The sequence below is a fragment of the Hemicordylus capensis genome, chromosome 10 (assembly GCF_027244095.1).
Source record: "Hemicordylus capensis ecotype Gifberg chromosome 10, rHemCap1.1.pri, whole genome shotgun sequence".
In the NCBI taxonomy this organism is placed as follows: Eukaryota; Metazoa; Chordata; class Lepidosauria; order Squamata; family Cordylidae; genus Hemicordylus; species Hemicordylus capensis.
In genome coordinates, this window is record NC_069666.1 from 10,913,260 (window position 1) to 10,933,675 (window position 20,416).

Below are 20,416 nucleotides of genomic sequence, written 5' to 3' on the forward strand. Positions count from 1 at the left end.
AGTAATGAATTAGTAATGATACATATATCCGAGATCTAAATCCAAGGATTGTGCCAGACACCACCCAAAAGCTCTTGTATGGGTATGAGAATAGGTACTACACAAAAAAGATAACCCCAGACATGCTGAGCATCCACCTTGCTGCTGGCCGTCCTCTTCTTCTCTTGCCTTCAACTTTCCCCAGCATTATGGACTTCTCAAGGGAGCTGGGTTTTTGCATAATGTGTCTGAAGTATGATAGTTTGAGCCTGGTCATTTGTGCCACCTCAAGTGAGAATTCTGGATTGATTTGTTCTATGATCAATTTGTTTTCCTGGCTGTCCATGGTATCCTCAAAAGTCTTCTCCAGCACCAAATTTCAAAAGCGTCAATGCTTTTTCTGTCTTGCTTCTTCAAAACCCAGCTTTCGCATCCATAGAGTGTCACAGGAAAAAACATTGTCTGAATGATTCTAATCTTTGTAGGTGGATAGACCAGTGGTCTGACTCAGTATAAGGCAGCTTCCTATTTTCGAGCTATGACAGGCTAACAGACAGATTTGGAGCGTCATACACAACCTCCAAACATCAGATTAAATTCACTAACACTGAACCTCATTAAGGACTGGAAACAACCACTTCTGCCATAAATCAGAATAATGTTAGGTGCTCCTCATTTTGCTGAGTAGGGAGGAAACCAGGGGCAGCAATTGGAAGGTTTAATTTCCTTTAGTGAGAAAATGAGCACTGGAGATTTGTGTATTGTTAGGCCTGGTTCATACAATTGTTCAAATCTAGGTTTGAATCACCTACTTTGTGAACAGTTGTTATGGGGTGGCCAAGAAATGAATTCGTCATTTTTAAAGTCGGCAACAGACATTATTAGCATGATCATGTACAAGGCAGGAATCTCAGATTAGTCTTGGGACACAAACTGACATCGATAATCTTGGTGTGGGTTCACACGATCACGCTAAAGGTTACCAAATTTAAACTTAGATTTTGAATGACTGTGTGAACGAGCCCTTTGCAATACATGTCTGTTCATTATTATTTAGAAGATGAATCTACCATTTTGCAACCAAGAAAAAGGCTCAAGGCAGTTTATCCAGAAAGAAGATGGTTTACTGCCCTAAAATGGGTTCACACACAAGCTTAAAAAAAAAAAGATATTAGATATATACAAGCAGAAAACAGAAGATGCAGACTCCTACAATACTGCACAAGAGCAACTGCACTCTAAAAATGCTTCTGTTTTAGACAACTGCAATTACAATCTCCATCTCCCAGCTTCCTGTCTCTCCCTGACCATCATAGCTGCTAAAATATGCTTCACTGTTCCTCCCACTTACGGAAGGGTGTCTCCTTCCAAAGGCAAGGGAGACAGATCTCCAGCCATTAAGGCAATTAACATTATTTTGTTAAACTGACATGCATTAGTAACCAGGTGGTTGGGCCATTCATAGTAATCCAATCATTTCTCAAGAACATAAAAAGGATAAACAAAAGAGTTTTCTGGCATCTTAAACACTAACACTTTCATTGCAGCATAAACTTCCGAGGCTTGCAATTAAGTGGACTGTAGTCTGTGAAGGCTTATACCATAATAAGGCTTTAAAGGGCCACAAGGCTGTGTTTGCTCTTATATTCCTAAAGTAAATCTCTACTCAGATCCAGGATAATTAGCAAAATGGAGTTTTAATGGCTGCACATCTTATTTCAAAATGAAGCACTAAGGAGATATCAAATTAAATCTAAATATTCAGTAGCAGAGAGGAAACCAAGTTACATGTTAGCACAGCCATTTCAAATTTAACACACACATCTAAAACTCCATTATTATATAAAACTTCAAAATAAAATAAAAAAGATTAAACAAAGTAACTTTTTCTAAGTACCTCCAGATATCAGGGGTTGTATTAAACTGTGATGTTTTTGTTTGTTCCTGCAAATACAATTATTGCTCTGCTAATCCCAGAGCGCAAAAATGTACAAAGCCTATCATTTACAGATTTCCTACCCAAATTGCTGGTATTCCACTACTCTGCAATGTAGGTATTCAAACACCTGTTTATACGTTGCAAAGTAGGTATTCAAATGCATGTTTATACGCAAACATACTGAATGCAAACAATCCAGAGACCATTCCCAATTATATGAAAGCCGATCCAGAGTGGGAGGGCTCCAGAACTACGACTTCCCCATCCCTCCCTCCCACACACAATTAAGGACTGGAGTATGCACAACTTCTGTGCTTTCCACGTTGTTTCTGAGCTCCTGCCCCCATTCTATCAGAAATGATTCTGAAATTCAAAAGAGATTTTTCCCTCAACATTTTGTGGTGTTTTTTTTAAAGTGAGGGGGAGGGAGGGTTATTACCTTGACTGGAGAATTGCCATTCGTTGGACGCTGATGATAGATTTTGAAGCCAGCCCATACTGGGAGACAGATGTATGGTATGCTTAATAAAAATGCAGGACACACTCTTGTCCCATACTTCCCTGTTAAACCAAAGAGAAAATCATTCCTAGTATCTCAATCAGTTTAAGAATTGCAGTTGATGAATCATCTGGTTGGTTTGTTTGTTTGACCAATTAATGAGTTCAAGGTAAATAACTCTGCAAATGAGCCAATTGTGAATATTCTACTGCGCTGGGGAAAGCAGGTTGCTTTCCAGATTACACCCTAGAACAGCAGTAAAATGCTTCGGCTAGGCAGGATTGTATTGAAAACGAAGCCCAGAATCTCAAACTCCTACAAAAGGGGAAATACAGCCATTGTTCTGCAACAGACTTGCAATGTTGTAGCACTAAATCGCAAAGATAACATCCGGAAAAAGGCATCGGAAATGTGAACGGCACCTCGCTGTCAGCGCAGGGACTGCAGTGTCACAGCACAGGAAGTAAGGAAGCACACTCAGCAGATCTGCAGTGATACTGTTGTAGGGGCTGATCTGCAAAGTGCACAGTCCTAGGAGTGAAACACTGTCTTTCTGTTCCAAGAAAGAGATGGAAATGCAATAATGTGCTTGCCACTGTGAGTGATCATGAAAACGAGACCATTGCTGCCCTTGACAAGGGGACGAAGCGACATTTCCTTACCCACAATGTTTCCAGGCACAAAGACAATTATGCTCATCATGATGGATCCCAGCCAGTACAGGCCAATAGTCCGGTAATTTTCCCTGCAATTAAAACATCCAGCTTTAATTATCAGGTAAATAAACAGGAAGCAGCCTTATACGGAGACATGCCATTGGTCCATCTAGCTCAGTACCGACGGGCAGCAGTTCTCCAAGGCTTCAGGCAGGAGCCCTTCCCAGTCCTAACGGAACACCAGGAATTGAACCTGGGCCCTTCTGCATGCAAAGCAAATGCTCTGGCCCTGAGCTCTGGTCTTTCTACCGAAGGCCTGCTCAACTAACCACCCCTGCTATTTTTGGACTACAACTCCCATACTCGCCAATCACAGTGGCCAATAGCAAGGGATGCTGGGTGTTGTAGGCCAACATCTGCAGGAGGGCCGAAGTTGAGCAGCCCTGTTCAGTGGAGTTCGTCAGGTGCAGTATTGCCTACATCGGTCCCTTGAGCGCAGTATTGTCTACACTGACTGGCAGCAGCTCTCCAAGGTTTCAGGCAGGAGTCTCCCCACCCCCACCCCGGCCGGGTCTGGAGATGCTGCCAGGGACTGAACCTGGGACCTTCTGCAGGCAATGCCAATGGAAGCACATACTGTGCCAACAACACAAACATGTTGGTAGCGTCTTTTTATAAACGTACTTGCAGTTTTCACCCCCACTCATCAGAACACATTCGGCAGTACAATTGCTGTCATGAAAACCTCTCTCCGCACCTGGCTTGAGGTGGGCCTCTCCTCTTTGCTCTCTTTCGGGGCTCCTTCGCTACGTCTTTTGCAAGTGTCGGCATAGTCTCCCTTCCTTCTAGATCCCTTCCTTGAATTTTCAGTTTTCATTCTTAGGAGAGTCTCACACAGACCTCTTGTTCCCAGCTATAAGCAGAAAAGAATGAAGGCAGGATTCTGTTCAACTGCTTAGTAAGGGCTGGGTGGGGGGAACCTTGCACCCCGCCTGCCCATACTAAGGATTGGGCTGCAGCTCAGCGGCCAAGCATCAGATCTGCATGTAGAAGGTCCCAGGTTCAATTCCCAGCACCTCCAAGTAGAGCTGAGAACAATTCCTGCTTCAAGCCCTGGCAAGCTGCTGCAAGGCCAGGGCTCAGTGGTAGAGCATCTACTTAAGCATGCAGAAGGTCCCAGGTTCAATCCCGGGCAGCATCTCCATGGATGGCTGTGGGGGAAAACTCCTGCCTGAAACCTTGGAGAGGAGCTGCCAGTCAGAGAAGACAATACTGAACTAGATGGAACAAGGGTCTGACTCCGTCCAAGGCAGCTTCCCATGTTAACCTTTCTGTGTTCTGGCCAGTGTCTGCAAAAAATTGTGATGGCCAAGAAGCAGTCAGCTATGCATCTCTTATAATCTATATCTATAATCTATATCTATAATCTATATCTATAATCTATATCTATAATCTATATCTATAATCTATATCTATAATCTATATCTATAATCTATATCTGGAGCCAAAATAAAATAGGTTTTTTGTTCCTTCCGGAAAAGGCCAGAGCATTTCTTTTTTGGCTGGCTGGAAATCCTGTTCTCGGCAGGTTTGCAAAAGGTGTCGAAGAGAAACAAAATGATACCAAAGAAATGGAACCGACTTACTCCCACGCAATAGCTGCCACCATTAAGAGATACATCAGGTAGTGAACAGAGCCATCCCAATAGCAGATAACGTGGCCGTAGGCAGTGTTCAGATAAGGCTCGCCCTAAAGAAAATAAACATATGGGTAACAGAATCATAATGTGAACACGCACCGCTTAAGAAGGAACACAGTTGATCAATTTCAATCAATCCAAAGATAAGTGTTTGGGCAATTCCAAGGGTAACAGAATCAGGCATCTTGCCACTTTCCCCAGTAACTGTAGCCATAAGCAAGTTTTCAAGTTGATACTATATATACTCACTGGCAAGAGAACAGAAGTCCAGATTTTTACAAAACGCTCACATATAATAGTGTCTGAAATGTGCAAAATACATCAGTAACGGAATTAGAATTTTTCACACCATTTCTGATTCAACATGTTTTGCATATTTCAGACACTATCTGCAATATTTAAAAGTTTATAAAAACATGGCCTTACAACAAGAGATGCTCGCCTATCAGTGGGTATATATAATATCCACTTGAAAATGTGCATATGGCTACAGTCACGGAAAAAGTGCAACATGTCCAACTGATCATTCTCGGAACTGCATTTTTCTGGATATCACATCTCAAGTTTCAGCTTCCAAAAACTGTTACCCATGATAACACAAAATATACCACGTGAGGCACAACATAATCACACTGGAATCAGAGGAACACTCACTTCACCTTACCACCAAACTGTCTGTTCCAAACAACTTCCCCTCCCCAACACCCACAGAATTGTGTGTTTATCCTTGCAAATAAGTTTAGAGCCAGAGCCATGTGAAGTGGTGTGATTTGGAGCAGGGAAACAGCAGGCAAGGGGAAAAAAATAATTAAGCACATGTTCCTCTCCGCAGCTGCTTCTCTAGCCCACTCCCTCTCCAGACTGGCCTACCTTACAAGGTCTTTGTCAGTCAGTCAAGTTTATTAGGCACAAATGCATTATAAAATAGAAGGTGCAAAAGTTCCAAACCATAATGTACAAGGAGGAGATCAGAATACTTGAAATTTTTTAAAAGGATATAAAATAATTATACATAAGACAAACATCTAGTATTAATTTTTAAAAAAATAAATAAAATAAAAACCCAGAGTGCTTCATTGAACCTAACATAATCCTTTTGTGAGTCTTTACTGCAGAAAAAAGAATTTAGCACCAGTTTTGGCCACTGTAGTGGATTACAGCCTTTGTCTCAGAGCAAACTCACATGAGGGAAAGAAATGCTGAATCATCCCTGCTTGAGCTGCCTGGCTAGGCTTCTCCTAAAACTATTCTATATTCCGGGTAGGTTTAAAACGCTGCCACCAACACCCCTCTTATCGACAGAGCATGAACCTCCCTGAGCTTGGGGTGGAATCCCAGGGAAAATTCTCTTTATTTTGCTCTTGGGCAAGTACAAAAATCTTCCACGTGCAAGCCTGCACATGGTGAGAAAACTGATAGCTTCTGACCATTTGAGGACGTGATTGCACCAGAGGAATCCCCCTTCGGGCCTCCCTTTTCCTGAGTTAAAAACCAACTCAGAGAGGCTTGTAAAAAGAAAAGAACTAAAAAAAACCCAGTTTTATTCAATTACTACAGACTGCTTATGTCTGAGGCTTCTAGCTTTCTTAAATATACTCAAAATACTTAGTAGGTTACAAAAATAGGTTGTCTTAATGCATTCTTAAATGTTTATAGATTATTTTGCAACACCCTAGATAAGATGGGTGTAGGCTAGTGTTTATTATTTTAATTACGTTACAGATAAACAATACTAGAACAGTATCAGGAATATGCAAAAGCACCCACATCAAAGAAATATAAGTGTCTAATGCACAATCTGACTAACAAACTGGTCTCTATGCTGAATTCCCTTTCCCTTGAACTCACCCAATTCCTGAGGAGAATCAAGCTTCCCACAATCCTTTCTTTTAAGGATCTACAGAGTTATTCCATGAGACAAACCTCCATGCCGGCCTCAACCATGAGGGAGCAAAACTCCATTGTTCCTCACTAAGCCTTTCCACATGGGCTTCTCTCCAACAAAGACTACCCTTCTTGTTCCCAGAATTCCCAGGAACCACTCTCTAGGTCCCACCCACCTGGTGTACTGATTGGCTGCCCTGGAGTTCACCAGCGTGTCAGTCAAGACTAGAGTTCCCTCCCTTTTTAGGGGGAGGGGAGGCTGATCACCACAGTCACACTGTAACTGATATCTGTCAATATAGATATCTTTTACTGGTATCTGTACAAGGCCATTGTAGAAGTCTCAACCACGCAGTGGGGGGTGGGGTGAAGTGCTTTGAACAATTTAAAAAACCCAGTGCTATATAAATAATAAGTATTATTTATCCTAAATGGAAAATAAATCTTATTAAGCTGCCTATTGCCACAAGTTTACAACACTCTATGGAAACAGGCGAACAGATCTGTGCCAAGCTCAGCGAACCATTAAACTGTGCATGAGTTTCCTTGTTTAGCGAGACAGGATTTCACCTTTCACCCCATACAAGTCCATTATGAACACTGCACTTGTAAGCAAATGAAATAAGAATGTCATGAGCTCAAAGGAACACCCGCTTTTGCACTGAAGTCCATAAACAACCTGCCCATTGCTTTAACGGATTTAGGATCCAACCCAAAATGACGATTTGGATGCATAACTCTGCTGTTACTTTTTGGTCTGCTCAGATCCCAGCGATAAATATGATCTGGAACTTTTGTATAAGGAAATAGTAGAAGCAAGCATTCAATGCCAGTGCCTGAAATACAGCTATAGGCTGCCTTGTGGAGCTTGTTCAGAACCTTGCCTTTTCCCCTTTCATCCATAAGCTAGGCCCACAAATTTTGGCCATATGTATCTCAGGGGACGAATGCTCATAGTTATTTTTGGCATCTACCCCTCGAGAGATGGAAAATAGGTGACAATGCAGAGAATGCCGCAAATGCAACACACGAAACACCCTCTTTATCCCTACCCCCAAAACAATGGGTACAATTGCAGACATTTTCGCACAGAAGAAACGGTTAGGGTCACAATGAACAAATGGTTGTACTCTCTCTACGGAGAAATCTTTGGAGGACAATGGGAATACCAATTCCCATTCCTCTGACAACATTGATAAAATTGAATAGTAGGGGGTTTTGTATTTTTTTAAAGCTTTTAAAACACGATTGTAGATCTGGCCACTGTAGACCCAATAGCCAGGACAATAAAGGCATGCTAACACAATGAAAGCTGAATGTTTTGCAACGCTATTGCTTCTTCTCCATCTCTAGGGGTGTAAAGTAAAGGGAAAGTTGGGCCGTTGAGTCGGTGTCGACTCCTAGCGCCCACAGAGCCCTGTGGTTGTCTTTGGTAGAATACAGGAGGGGTTTACCACTGCCATCTCCTGCGCAGTCTGAGATGATGCCTTTTAGCATCTTCCTATATCGCTGCTGCCCGATACAGGGGTTTCCCATAGTCTGGGAAACCTAGTCTGGGAAACATACAAGTGGGGATTTGAACCGGCAACCTCTTGCTCCCTAGGCTGTGCCATTAGGTGGCTTTCTCTAGGGGTCCTTTTGATCTTGTCAAAAACCAAAAGGAACATTTATCCCCACAGATAGTACCAACCACTCCAGCTGGCTTGTGGGCTATTTCCACACAAGTGCAGAAATGAGAGTTCCAGCCCCTCGCCACCATTTGCTCCAACTTCATCACATACCTCCTTCAAGTAATGGGTCATGAATCCATCGATTATTCCGTCGTGTTCAAGCCCAATGATCAAGTTCACGATGCTGGTGAACGCAAACACAGCATAGACTGTGGAGACAGAAAACAAAAGGAGGCATTGGCACATGTATCGTACTAGAACAAAACTTATTCTGATGTTTTAGTCCAAGTTTACATTCTTATCTTGACTGGGTTTGGAATAATTTCTCATATGGTAGTGTGTTATGCTGGGGGAAAGCAAAAGCAAAAGCAAAAACACAACCCTTTGAATACAGAGGCATAGTATGAGCCATAATACCAACTGGCTTTCTCAGATTTATTGTAAAGTAAAGTTGTGCCATCGAGTCAGTGTCGACTCCTAGAGACCACAGAGCCCTGTGGTTGTCTTTGGTAGAATACAGGAGGGGTTGACCATGGCCATCTCCTGCGCAGTCTGAGATGATGCCTTTTAGCATCTTCCTATATTGCTGCTGCCCGATATAGGTGTTTCATACCAGTGGGGATTCGAACCAGCAACCTCTTGCTCTCTAGGCAAGTTACTTCCCTGCTGCACCATTAGGTGGCTCAGATTTATTGTAGGGCCCACTGTTTTCAGTGGGAATAGATGTAGATAATACTGTGCTAGTTGTTGGACTACAATGATGAATATTTATATAGCGCTTATCGACATTAGTTCTCAAAGCGGCTTACACAGAAACATTAGCTTGGACATCTTTAAAAGACAAACTCATGGAGGACAGGTCTATCAATGGCTACTAGTCTGGTGGCTATAGGCCACCTTCACCAGCCTCAGATGCAAGATGCCTCTAAATACCGGTTGCAGGGGAGCAACCGCAGGAGAGAGGGCATGCCCTCACTCCTTACCTGTGGGCTTCCAAGAGGCATCTGGTGGGCCACTGTGGGAAACAGAATGCTGGACTAGATAGGTTTTGGGCCTGATCCAGCAGGGCTGTTCTTATTATAAATAAACAGATGGTTCCCTGTCCCAAAAAGGTTCACAATCTTAAAAGAATCGTAAAGTGCACTCCAGCAGCAACCACTGGGAGGACGCTGCTCTCTCCCTACTAAATACAAGGGAATCCCCACTTTACAAGATGCCTCTTTGCTCAGTTAGCAGGAGACTGCAACACGAGAGCCAATCCTGTGGTAGCAAGCATGAATTGTCCTCTTTGCTAAGCAAGGCCTGCTTTGGTTTGCATTTGGATGGGAGACTACATGTGAGCACTGTAAGATATTCCCCCTAAGGGATGGGGCCATAAGCTCAGTGGTTGAGCACCTGCTGTGCATGCAGAAGGTCCCAGGTTCAATCCCTGGCAGCATCTCCAGGTAGGGCTGGGAGAGGCTCTTGCCTGAAACTTTGGAGAGCTGCTGCCAGTCAGGGTAGACCGGGGCGGGCAAACGTGGTGGGCAAATATCTGTTGGAGATTAACTTCCAGTGCATCGACCTTTTGCACCAACTATCCTAATGACCACTAGGGGCATTGGGAGTAGAGACAGTGAGTCAGGGTCTCCCTATCTGTCCCTACTCTCTGACCCCTGAACTGACTCTGCAGCACTTCCTGTGCTGAGTCACAATCCTTCCTTTCCTCCTAGAGAGCAGATGGAAACATCTCTCTCTCTCTCCTTACCTATCCACTATGTAGTCCTTTAGATTAGAGATAGGTCTTTCCTATCCAAGTGTATTTAACCAATAAATATTTAGTATTTAGTTCTACAAGGATCTCCATGTGTTTTCTCTAAACAGCTGCAATATCCAAACCATCCTCTGCTACCTACTCTGTAACTGGAGTGTGTGCTCATTCCTTAGTGCTCTGCTGTTTTACCGATTGTGGGTAAAAATCAACAACCTCCAACAAAATCAACAAAATTTATTGTGGCTGCAGATGGTGGAAGCTGGATTTCAACAAGAACTGGAGGGCCAAGGTTGAGAACGCACGTAAGTTCTCCAGAGAAAATGGTTCTCTTCAGCTTATCCACACTTCTATGTTTCTGGTACCAATGCATACCGTAAAAGAGCGGATCCTTGGGTGGTTTTCTTTTCACCAGAAACCGAGCCGCCAGGGCCACCAAGAAGAGAATCAGCAATCCGATGGCGGCGACGGTCCACGAGCTGCAATGAAAAAAGGCAAAAGGCGGGGGGATAATCTCTCTGTGGTTTCTCTTGGTTCCTCAAATCAAACCCAAGCAGAAGACGACACACTGGCTTCACTCTGTGGTCTTCCAACAAATGCTGAGGGTTAGGATTCCCTTGGAAACTTAGAAGTACTCCCTCACTGAAGAGGCCAGCAAGATGGACTAGTGTCCCTGAAGTTGCTTGCCCGCTGCTTCCAATCTTCCCAGGACAAGGTGAACTGCTGCATGCATTTGGGGGCACAATCTCCATTCGCGAGGGTGGGGGGAACAGGATATGGCACACAGGATGGCAGCTTGAACGGACAGTCAGCTAGAAGCACTGCTTGCGCCATGCTGGTTCTGCAAAATGCAGATCAACGTTCTCGGATACAGCAGAAAGGAGGAACAGCTTAGACTCATGAAGAAATAAACCTCGTAGGTCACTTCCTCCCCCCGCCCAGCAAGAGGAGACAGATCTGTGCCAATTTTATTTGCAGCGATGTGTCACTGGCTCATTTCAGATGCCTTGCCAAGCCAAGCCATGGTTATGAAAGCAACTGCAATGCCTGAACTGGGGCACGGGGGTGGGGTGGGGGGGGGATGGCTGACAACCCAGAATAACAAACCATGGTTTGTAGTCACACTGGCTTGTGGAGGAGAGCTGGTCTCAAGTAGCAAGCATGAACTGTCTCCCTTGCTAAGCAGGGCCTGCCCTGGCTTACATTTGGATAGGTGACTACACGTGAGGACTGTAAGATACGGGGTCATAGCTCAGTGGTGGAGCATCTGCTTGCATGCAGAAGGTCCCAAGTTCACTTCCTGGCATCTCCAGGTAGGGCTTGTAGAAATTCCTGCCTAAAGCCTTAGAGAGCCACAATCATTCAAATCCAGGTTTAATGTGGGTTACTGACATTAGCGTGATTGATTGAACCCATGCCAATGTGGTTTATGAACCAAGATGAATCTGAGATTCCCGCTGTGGCATGGGAATCATGCCAACGCCAATAACCCACATGAAACCTAGATCTGAACAGTCGTGTGAACCAGACCACTATTTTGCATGGCTGGTGGACCTTGGGGTCCACTGGTGGACCTTGGAGTCCAAAGATCCAAGTAGATCCCACTAGCCTGAAGCCCATTAGAACTTGGCACGGCTGAGCCCCAGGACCTATTTTAATGGCACAGGCTTGGATGTTAAGAGGCCATAAAGAGAAGGTAGTTTCCGTGCATTACTTGGCCAGCTCCTTCCCAAAACCCATATAAGGGTTGCCAACTCTGCCTGAAGCTATTCCTGGAAACTTTCCCCCTCCAATATTTTTTGCGACATCAAGCCGTTAAAATCATCAGAATTGCTTTCAAGAGTCAACTGGAGATTGATGCTGATTCCTGGAAACGTCAAGCCAATCCTAGAGGGCTGGCAACTCTGTAACCCCAGATCTAGGGCTAAGGAATATGGACTCCCAGGTCGATCTGATGCCAGGCCTGGGTGCTGGAACTTCTGTGTTGATAAATGAAGCCCCTGGCTCCCTTTCTCCTCCAGATAAGGCAGCTGTTAGCTATTGTTATTCTTCTTTCCACACAGTGTACCCTGCAGGCAGCAGGAGCACAGCTTCTAAAAATACCAGCCACAGCTTATGCAAGCCAACACACACACACACACACACACACACACAAACACACACACACTGGGGTCCTGCTTGCCGATTCTCTTTGTGTTCCTTTCCTCTCCCCAGGCAGTTTCCACACATGATGCCAAAACTGGCTTTTAGATTTCCCACATCCATGATTCAAGATGGAGCCCTAACTAAGGCTAAAATGTAGATTCAAGGTGTTTCCACGCCTGATCAAGGCAGCAAGAAGAAACACACAGAAGGCGGGTGTGTGCATGTGCAGGAAAGAACAATCAGGAACAGAGAGTACAGGTGCACCCTGTTATCCATGGGGGTTCCGTTCGCCACTACAACCATGGATAACGGAACTGCAGATAAGGGGGCAATAAATCAATGGGACTGGGGAACACAGGAAGATAGGAAGATAGGCAGCCGTCTTATATGGAGTCAGACCATAGGCCCATCTCACTCAGTATTGTCTACATGGACTGGCAGCAGCTTCTCCAAGGTTGCAGGCAGGAGTCTCTCTTGGCCCTATCTTGGAGATGCCCCCAGGGAGAGGACTTGGAACCTAGATGCTCTTCCCAGAGTGGCTCCATCCCGAGGAGAATATCTTCCAGTGCTCACACATCGTCTCCCATTCAGATGCAACCAAGGCAGACCCTGCTTAGCTAAGGGGACAAGTCATGCTTGCTACCACAAGGCCAGCTCTCAGCGGGGCTAGATTCTCGAAGGCTGCAAAACCACACACACACCAAAAAAGAAAAGAAAAGTGGGGGAAAGGGACAGAAATAATGGAAGTGCTCTGCTGGTCTGCAGCTGTCCCACAATTATTCTTATTATTATCATTATTTATTCAATTTCTGTTCAATTTATTCAATATTTGATTTATTTGACAATGCCCCCCAAATATCCAAAATTGCAATTTCCCCGTGATTTTTCATGGCAGGAGAATCTCCTTTCCTAAAAATGGCTCCTTTCCTTAAAATAGTGGCCGCAAGTGACCTCAGAGGTCATTTCCAGTCACCCCAAAACCACAGAGACATGGAAATTAACCCTTTGTTTACCTCTCCCACACACACACACACATAGCCGAGGTCAGGTGTCAATTACCTGGTCCTGAATGGCGAGGCTCGCCTATATTTTAATTATTCCTGGCATGTTTTCATTAACTTCCCTTGTTTTAGTCAGCCTAGGAAGTTGCCTTATACCAAGCCAGACCCTTGGTCCATCTAGCTCAATATCGTCCACACTGACTGGAAGTGGCTTTTCCGGGTTTCAGGCAGGGGTCTCTCCCACTCCCGGCGATTGCAACTGGGACCTTCTGGACACAAAGCAGGCGCTCTATCACTGACCTACGATCCCATTCCCAAGAAGCTGCATTATACTGAGTCAGAGCATTGGCCCATCTAGCGCAGTATTGTCAGCACAGATCGGCAGCCGCTCTTCAGGGTTTCAGACAGGGGACTTTCCCCCATCTTACCCGGAGATGCCAGAGATGGAACCCGGCTGGAACCTTCTGAATATAAAGCCGATGTTCCACCACTGAGCTGTGACCCATCCCCCTACGAACAGAGGAAGTTTTCTTCTCTCCGTACATGGGGGTGGTAAGGAATCCGGTTTCCTTCTTTAAATGGTAAGGACCACGTCTTTAGAAGAAGTAGTTTCTGGAAGGAAGGATGCTGCATTTCTTACACAGCTGCTTGGGGTTGTCTTCACACGGGATATTAACAGCATCTTTGAACTTCTCTTGTGCAACTCTATGTGCCCATCTGAATTTTGGTCCCATGGGACAGGCAGCAGAAGAGAAGCGTTTCAAAACTGAGTGCATATTCCGGTCAGTGGAGGTTTTACATTGAATTGATGGACCCAAGAAAAACAAAAAGAGCTTTCAGAGCATTGTCTCAGGGGGCAGTGAAAGTGCTTCCATTATCAGCCAGGAATCCTGGATGACTTATAAGGCTGGCGCAGGTTAATGGCTAGGAATATCCTCACCTCCGTCACAAACACATAAGCAGTGGCCACTCAACCCTGTGTCTGCAATATGGGATGAAATAATGCCGAACGACCTCGCAAGGTTGTTGTAAGAATTATTGGAGGAAATGCAACTGAAATTTTGGGAGCACTCCAAAAGTGCATAGAGATGAGAATTATTATGTCCGCTCAGGAGATGTAGAGAAAGCAAATGTTAAGGCTGATAATTTCCGGCAAATAAAAGAGAATGCACTCCCTCATCTGCCTAGCCCTGATGCTGTGATATACTCTGTGGCAAAGAGGCCCTTCCAAGAGCACATCTTAATATTCTAATGGCATTTTATATCCCCCTTTTTGTGCTTTTTATTGCTGTTTGCATATATGCTTCCCAATAATGTGCTTTCTATTTTATCATTAACTTCGTTGCAGGGTGAACAATACTGTCAATCAGTCAAGCAAATAACATAATAAAAGTTTTAAAAGTAAATTAATTTACATTTTCAAAGTGGCTACTCTGCACATCCAGTCAGCATTCTTGGGCATTCAAAAACGCACAGAGGGACAAAACACCAAGCAAGGGACCAAAACGTGCTCTTACTATAACGTGTGGAAGGTGTCCTAAAGGTGTTTTCCGACACGGAAACCTCAGTCCTCTTAAATACATTACATTTGGAGGGAGGGAGCACAACCATAAGCCACTTTAAACGCACGCAGATCTAAAAAAGTAATACGTGAATGCGACGAACACGGACCACATAGATACACGCGGGAAGCCGCTTATGCACGCTTATTCAGAAGCAAGCCCTTCCTCCCAACCGCGCACTGAGACGCCGCTTTACAAACGCGCACGTGTGAAACGCTGCTAAGCGCGGGATCCCAAGCCCGTTTCACCGCCACCGTGTCCGGCGGAGAGATTACGATACGGCCAGGTAAGCGCGCCCCGGATTGCAGCCCAAGGTCCTCTCTTCTTCCTCGCCCCAACAACGTTCCCACGTGCACGCAAACCCGCTCAGGCGCGGCGCGCAGGTCTGAAAGCGCCCTCGGGGGGCTCACCTGCCGCTGGCAGCCAAGGTGTTGAAGAGGTAAGTGACGGGGATGGCCGAGAGGGACAAGACGAAGACGCTGGTGGCAGCCGAGGCGCTCATCCCAGCAGCGGCTTGGCTCGCCCGCTCCTTTCCGCCCTCCTCGCTGCCTCCGCGGCGCGGGCTCAGCGCGGCTCCGCCTCCGGCATCGCTCCGCTCGGCTCCTCCGTCCACGCCCTTTCACGGCTCCATAGGCGCCGGCCGGAGGAGACAAAGCTGCCTGCCCGGACGCGTCTCGTTCCCAGGCGCCCCCCGCAGAAACCGGAGGTGCTCTCCGCCCGCAGCGCCGCCCGAGCTCATGCCGTGCCACGGGGGCTCCCTTCTCCCCCCTCCTCCTCCTGCCGCGCCGGGGCCGAGCGCGCTCCAAGGGCTGCCAGCCTTCCTCCACAGCTCCACCCCGCCTCGCTGTGCCTCCTGCGCACGGCCAGATAAGGCGACGTGGCCGGCCAGAGCCTGTCTGTCTCTAGCAGGCTGGGCCAAGGCCGGCACTGGCAGAAGCTCCTTTGGTGGGTCACTCGGGGTGTATTCTGACGTGCAGAGATGGACGCCTTTGTGCCGTGTCCAGAAAAGACAAGACAAATCAGTGGAGACTTTGCTATGCACTTGAGCCTGTTGGGTCGAATCAGGAAGTACCTTGTTTACCTGAATCCAAGACTAGGTTTTTTCCAAGTTTCTTGACGTTAGAAATGGGGCTTTCATCCTACTACTACTACGAATATTTATATGCTGCTTTTCAACAACAGTTAAAATAAAATAAGATGGTTCCCTGTAGCCAAAGGGCTCACAATCTAAAAAGAAACATGAGAGAGAGACACCAGCAACAGCCACTGTCTGTAGGGATGGATAGGGGTTGGATAGGGCCAGTTGCTCTCCCCCTGCTAAAGATAAGAAACCACTACTTTCGAGTGCCTCTTTGCTAAGTTAGCAGGGATACTCTTCCTTTCAAGTAAACAGAGGAATTAACTGTATTTAACCTGTATTTTAAAGGGGGTTGTCTTAAATTCAGAGTCCTATTCTGGTAAATACAGTAGGTTGACTCCTAAAATGAAATAGAGGAACATAGGAAGCTGCCATATACTGAGTCAGACCATAGGTCCATCTCGCTCAGTATTGTCTACACAGACTGGCAGTGGCTTCTCCAAGGTTGCAGGCAGGCATCTCTCTCAGCCCTATCTTGGAGATGCTGCCAGGGAGAGAACTTGGAACCTTCTGCTCTTCCCAGAGCGGCTCCATCCCCTAAGGGGAATATCTTACACTTCTAGTCTCCCTTTCATATGCAACCAGGGTGGATCCTGCTTAGCTTAAGGGGACAAGTCATGCTTGCAACCACAAGACCAGCTCTCTTCCCATCATGGAGAAGCCAGGGAGGGAACTTGGAACCTTCTGCTCTTCCTGGAGCGGCTCCATCCCCTGTGGGGAATATCTTACGGTGCTCACACATCAAGTCTCCCATTCTTATGCAACCAGGATGGATCCTGCTTAGCCAGGGGACAAGTCATGCTTGCTCCCACCAGACCAGCTCTCCTTTCTCTTCTCCTTTTATTTATTCTCCTTTTCCCTTCCATCTTTCTTGCTCTTTCTTCTGCCCATCCCTGGATTAGTATTTCCTTCATCAAATCCATGAAGTGTTATTCTCAGTTGACGGGTGTGGAAGAAAAACAGTTGTGAACAAGGGGGGCAAAAGCCCGCAAAATGTGACAAGGATGTGAGAAAAACCAGTTTTTGTCTGCACAGATGCACAGATATAGTCCCTCTCTCACCTTTTGTTATCCATCCTTGACCGGTAGAAACTGAAGAGCAGGTGCTGGAGGAGAAGCACAAGATGGACCATGATATCATGAGCTTTGTAGTATTGTCAAAGACAAGGATGCGATATACTTCTTGTACTGCATGGCAAGTGGGGTTGCCAACTTATTATTGGCTGTAGCTCCTCTGCCTTTGGCAGCAGTGCACACTGCAAAAATGGTCAGTTGACAGCCCTGCATATATGCAGAAGTATCATTTTGCTGGTTGATGCACACCTCTTTTTCTTAATTGCCAGTACTACCCGGGAGCCACCCAGTCCTAAGTGTGTTTACTTGGAAGAAAACCCCATTGAATTAAATGGAACTTACTCTCAAGTAAGCGTGGATAGAACTGCAGTCTTACCCTAGCTCTTCAGAGCCAGGAGTCTCTTGCCTGTCGTTGTTTTCCTCTGTGTACCAACCAGCTGCTTCCTACCCTCCATCTTCTTTTATAATTGCTGTGTGTTTATAATTTATTTTCTGTAATGGCTTTGAACCTACGATGGGCTTCTTGCTGAGCAAGCATCTGATCTCAAAAAGCAGCATCGCCAGGAGAATATATCTTTGGGGAGGATGGAGAGAATTTCAATCATGCTGTGATTCTCCGCCAAGAAAGTGCTGCAAACCTGAAGCTATATCTTGCTCATCGTGACTGGAAAATAATGCGCACGTGTGTTTCCTATCTGTGCGCCACAAGCAGGAAACGTGTGTGCTAATGAATCCTCCTAATGAGGCAGAATACTTAGCTCCGAAGACATAAATAGCTTTCAAAAAAAGAAGACGTTAAAAATGTGCTAGCTACTGGCTTTGTGGCAGCAATTTCAAGCCAAGGAAGATTTCTACTCTCCGATTCGAGAAGGATAAGTCTACCGTAGCTACTTGGAATGGTAGCATAGAGCCTCCATGCTCAAGGGCAGCATACCACTGAAGCTGGTGGAGAGTCAACACTACAGGAGAGCTATTGTTTTCGTACCCTGCCTGGGGACTTTCTGGAGATGTCTGGGCTGGACTTGGGCTCTTGGTCCAATCCAGCCGTGTTCTGTTTATGCTTAAATCCCCCACAGAGCAACTGCACCATTAGGTCTTGTGGTAAGGTAAAGTGTGTAGTCAAGTCGATTCCGACTCCTGGAACCCACAGAGCCCTGTGGTTTTCTTTGGTAGAATACAGGAGGGATTTACCATGGCCTCCTCCTGCGCAGTGTGAGATGATGCCTTTCAGCATCTTCCAATATCACTGCTGCCCAATATAGTACCAGCTGGGATTCGAACCTGCAACCTTTTGCTTGTTAGTCAAGCATTTCCCCGCTGTGCCACTGAAGGTGGTAGGTCTTGTGGTAGCAAGGATGAATTGTCCCCTTTGTTAAGCAGAGTCTGCTTTGGTTTGCATTTGAATGGGAGACTACATGTGAATGCTGCAAGATATTTCCCTTAGGCTAGTGGTTCCCAACCAGGGTTCCTCCAGATGTTGCTGAATTTAACTCCCAGCATCCCCAGCCACAATAAATGGGGGTGATGGGCAGTGTTCCCTCTAACAGGGATCCCCAGATGTGGTTGACTACAACTCCTATAATCCCCCAAGCAAAAGCCATTGCAGTGGGGGATTCTGGGAGTTGTAGTCAAGCAATCTGGGAATCCCGGTTAGAGGGAACACTGATGCTGGGAGTTGTAGTTCAGCAAGTCTGGAGTAACCCTGGTTGGGAACCCTGGCCTTAGGTGATGGGACCATCGCCCAGTGGAAGAGCATCTGCATGCTTGCATGCAGGAGGTCCCAGGCTCCCTTCTTGGCATCTCCAGGCCAGGCTGGACCAATGGTCTGACTTAGTATAAGGCAGCTTCCTTTCAGCCCTTTCTTACATTTCCGTTAAGCCCAGCTCAATACAAAGCCATTCTCTGCCTGAGACTCAACAGCAGGTGTTGTTCAACTGGCTATGTTCTGCTTTCTGATTCAGAGGACCAGAATTTTGCCCAAATAAACCTTCATGTGCCCCAAAAGAAAGCAAGGAGAAGTTTTCAGCAGCAATATTGGATGGCCCTTGGGCAGCCTCTCAATATGGGCCTTGATTCTGGCAGGGTTGCCCTGCTGAAGGACACTGCGGGAACTGCGGGAACTGCGGGAGAGGGAGTAAAAGCACCCTCCCCCGTCCTTAAAGCTACCCCACCCACCTTCTAACCAGCCGAACTACCGGACTTTCAAACCAGTTTGGAGGTCCGTAAAAGAGCCTCCGAACCTGTTTGTGCACATCCCTAGAGAGCATTAGGGAATAGGGATGTGCATGGAACCAGGCAGGGATGGCTCTGGGTTATGGCCCCCAATATTTCACACAAGTATACCCCTCAAATCTGGCAACAGGAAGGGTGGGGAAGGGTACACTTCCCACTCCCCCCACTTCCCCCTCTCACACACCCCTCCAGCCCTGGAGTCTGTAAAATCTTTCAGGGTGGCAGTGTACCTCCCTGCTGCCCCTTCCCCTCTTTGGCCAGACATAGTGGGCACACGTGGATGCACGTCGCGATCGTGCATGAGCCCGTCTGACATGCATGTGCGATGTGCATGCACATGCACCCAGTGTGCACATACGCACCCGGTACTTCTAGGTACCTTCCCCTCTTCTGGCCGAAGAGGGGAAGGGGCGGCAGGGAAGAGGTAGACTGCCGCCCCGAAAGATTTTACAGGACTCCAGCACCGGCAGGGGGAAAGCGGGGCGAGGGGTAAGTGCACCCTCCCCCACTCTTAAAGTCCTACCTCCCCCCACCCCACTGCCGAACATTCGAACTGCCAGTGTTCAAACCTGTTCGGAGGCCCGTAAAAGGGCCTCCGAACAGGTTCGTGCACATCCCTGGTGAGCATATGTGCCTTCATATATCTTGGCTAAGGGGAATGAGGCTATAGCTCAGTGGTAAAGCATCTGTTTATGCATATGGCAAATATTTATATACCGCTTTTCAACAAAAGTTCTCAAAGCAATTTACATAGATAAATAAAATGGGCTTCCTGTCCCCAAAGGGCTCACCATCTAACAAATAAACATTAGATAGACACCAGCAACAGCCACTGGAGAGATGCTATGCTGCTGGGCATGGATAGGGCCAATTACTCTCCCCCTGCTAAATAAAGAGAATCGCCACTTTTAAAAGATGCAGCAGGATTCAGGTTCAGATCCTGACATCGCCAGGTAGGGCTGGGAGACTCATGCCTGAAAACATGGAGGGCTGCTGCCAGCCCGTGTAGACAGTACTGAGCTAGATGGACCAAAGGTCCGATTCGGTAAGTAAGTTTCCTATGTTCCTTTGAATGAGGGACCATACCATTAGTGCTAGCTCATGTTTTTCATTTCAGAATAAAACGGGAGATAGAAAGAGCGGGGACGCCCATTTTTTGCTTCTGCCTTTAGTCGCGTTTTGTCTCTA

The 20,416-nt window shown here is 46.3% G+C and overlaps 1 protein-coding gene across 4 annotated transcripts in view; it reads right to left on the bottom strand.

Annotated features, from left to right (window-relative positions):
• The window catches only part of TM6SF1 (transmembrane 6 superfamily member 1), a 29,954-nt gene extending 14,262 nt beyond the window's left edge, over positions 1–15,692 (bottom strand). Inside the window, exons 1-6 of one of the 4 annotated variants that reach the window (XM_053272982.1) lie at positions 15,196–15,692; positions 10,453–10,556; positions 8,439–8,536; positions 4,720–4,823; positions 3,080–3,162; positions 2,358–2,479 (exon numbers count right to left, since the gene is read on the bottom strand). In XM_053272982.1, coding sequence (XP_053128957.1) covers positions 2,358–2,479; positions 3,080–3,162; positions 4,720–4,823; positions 8,439–8,536; positions 10,453–10,556; positions 15,196–15,287 — 603 coding nt within the window. In that variant the 5' untranslated portion in view covers positions 15,288–15,692. Of the gene's footprint in view, positions 1–2,357; positions 2,480–3,079; positions 3,163–3,830; positions 3,978–4,719; positions 4,824–8,438; positions 8,537–10,452; positions 10,557–15,195 lie in introns of those variants that run through there. The other 3 variants (XM_053272980.1, XM_053272983.1, XM_053272984.1) reach the window with 3 other exon arrangements.
• Positions 15,693–20,416: the final 4,724 nt, after the last annotated feature.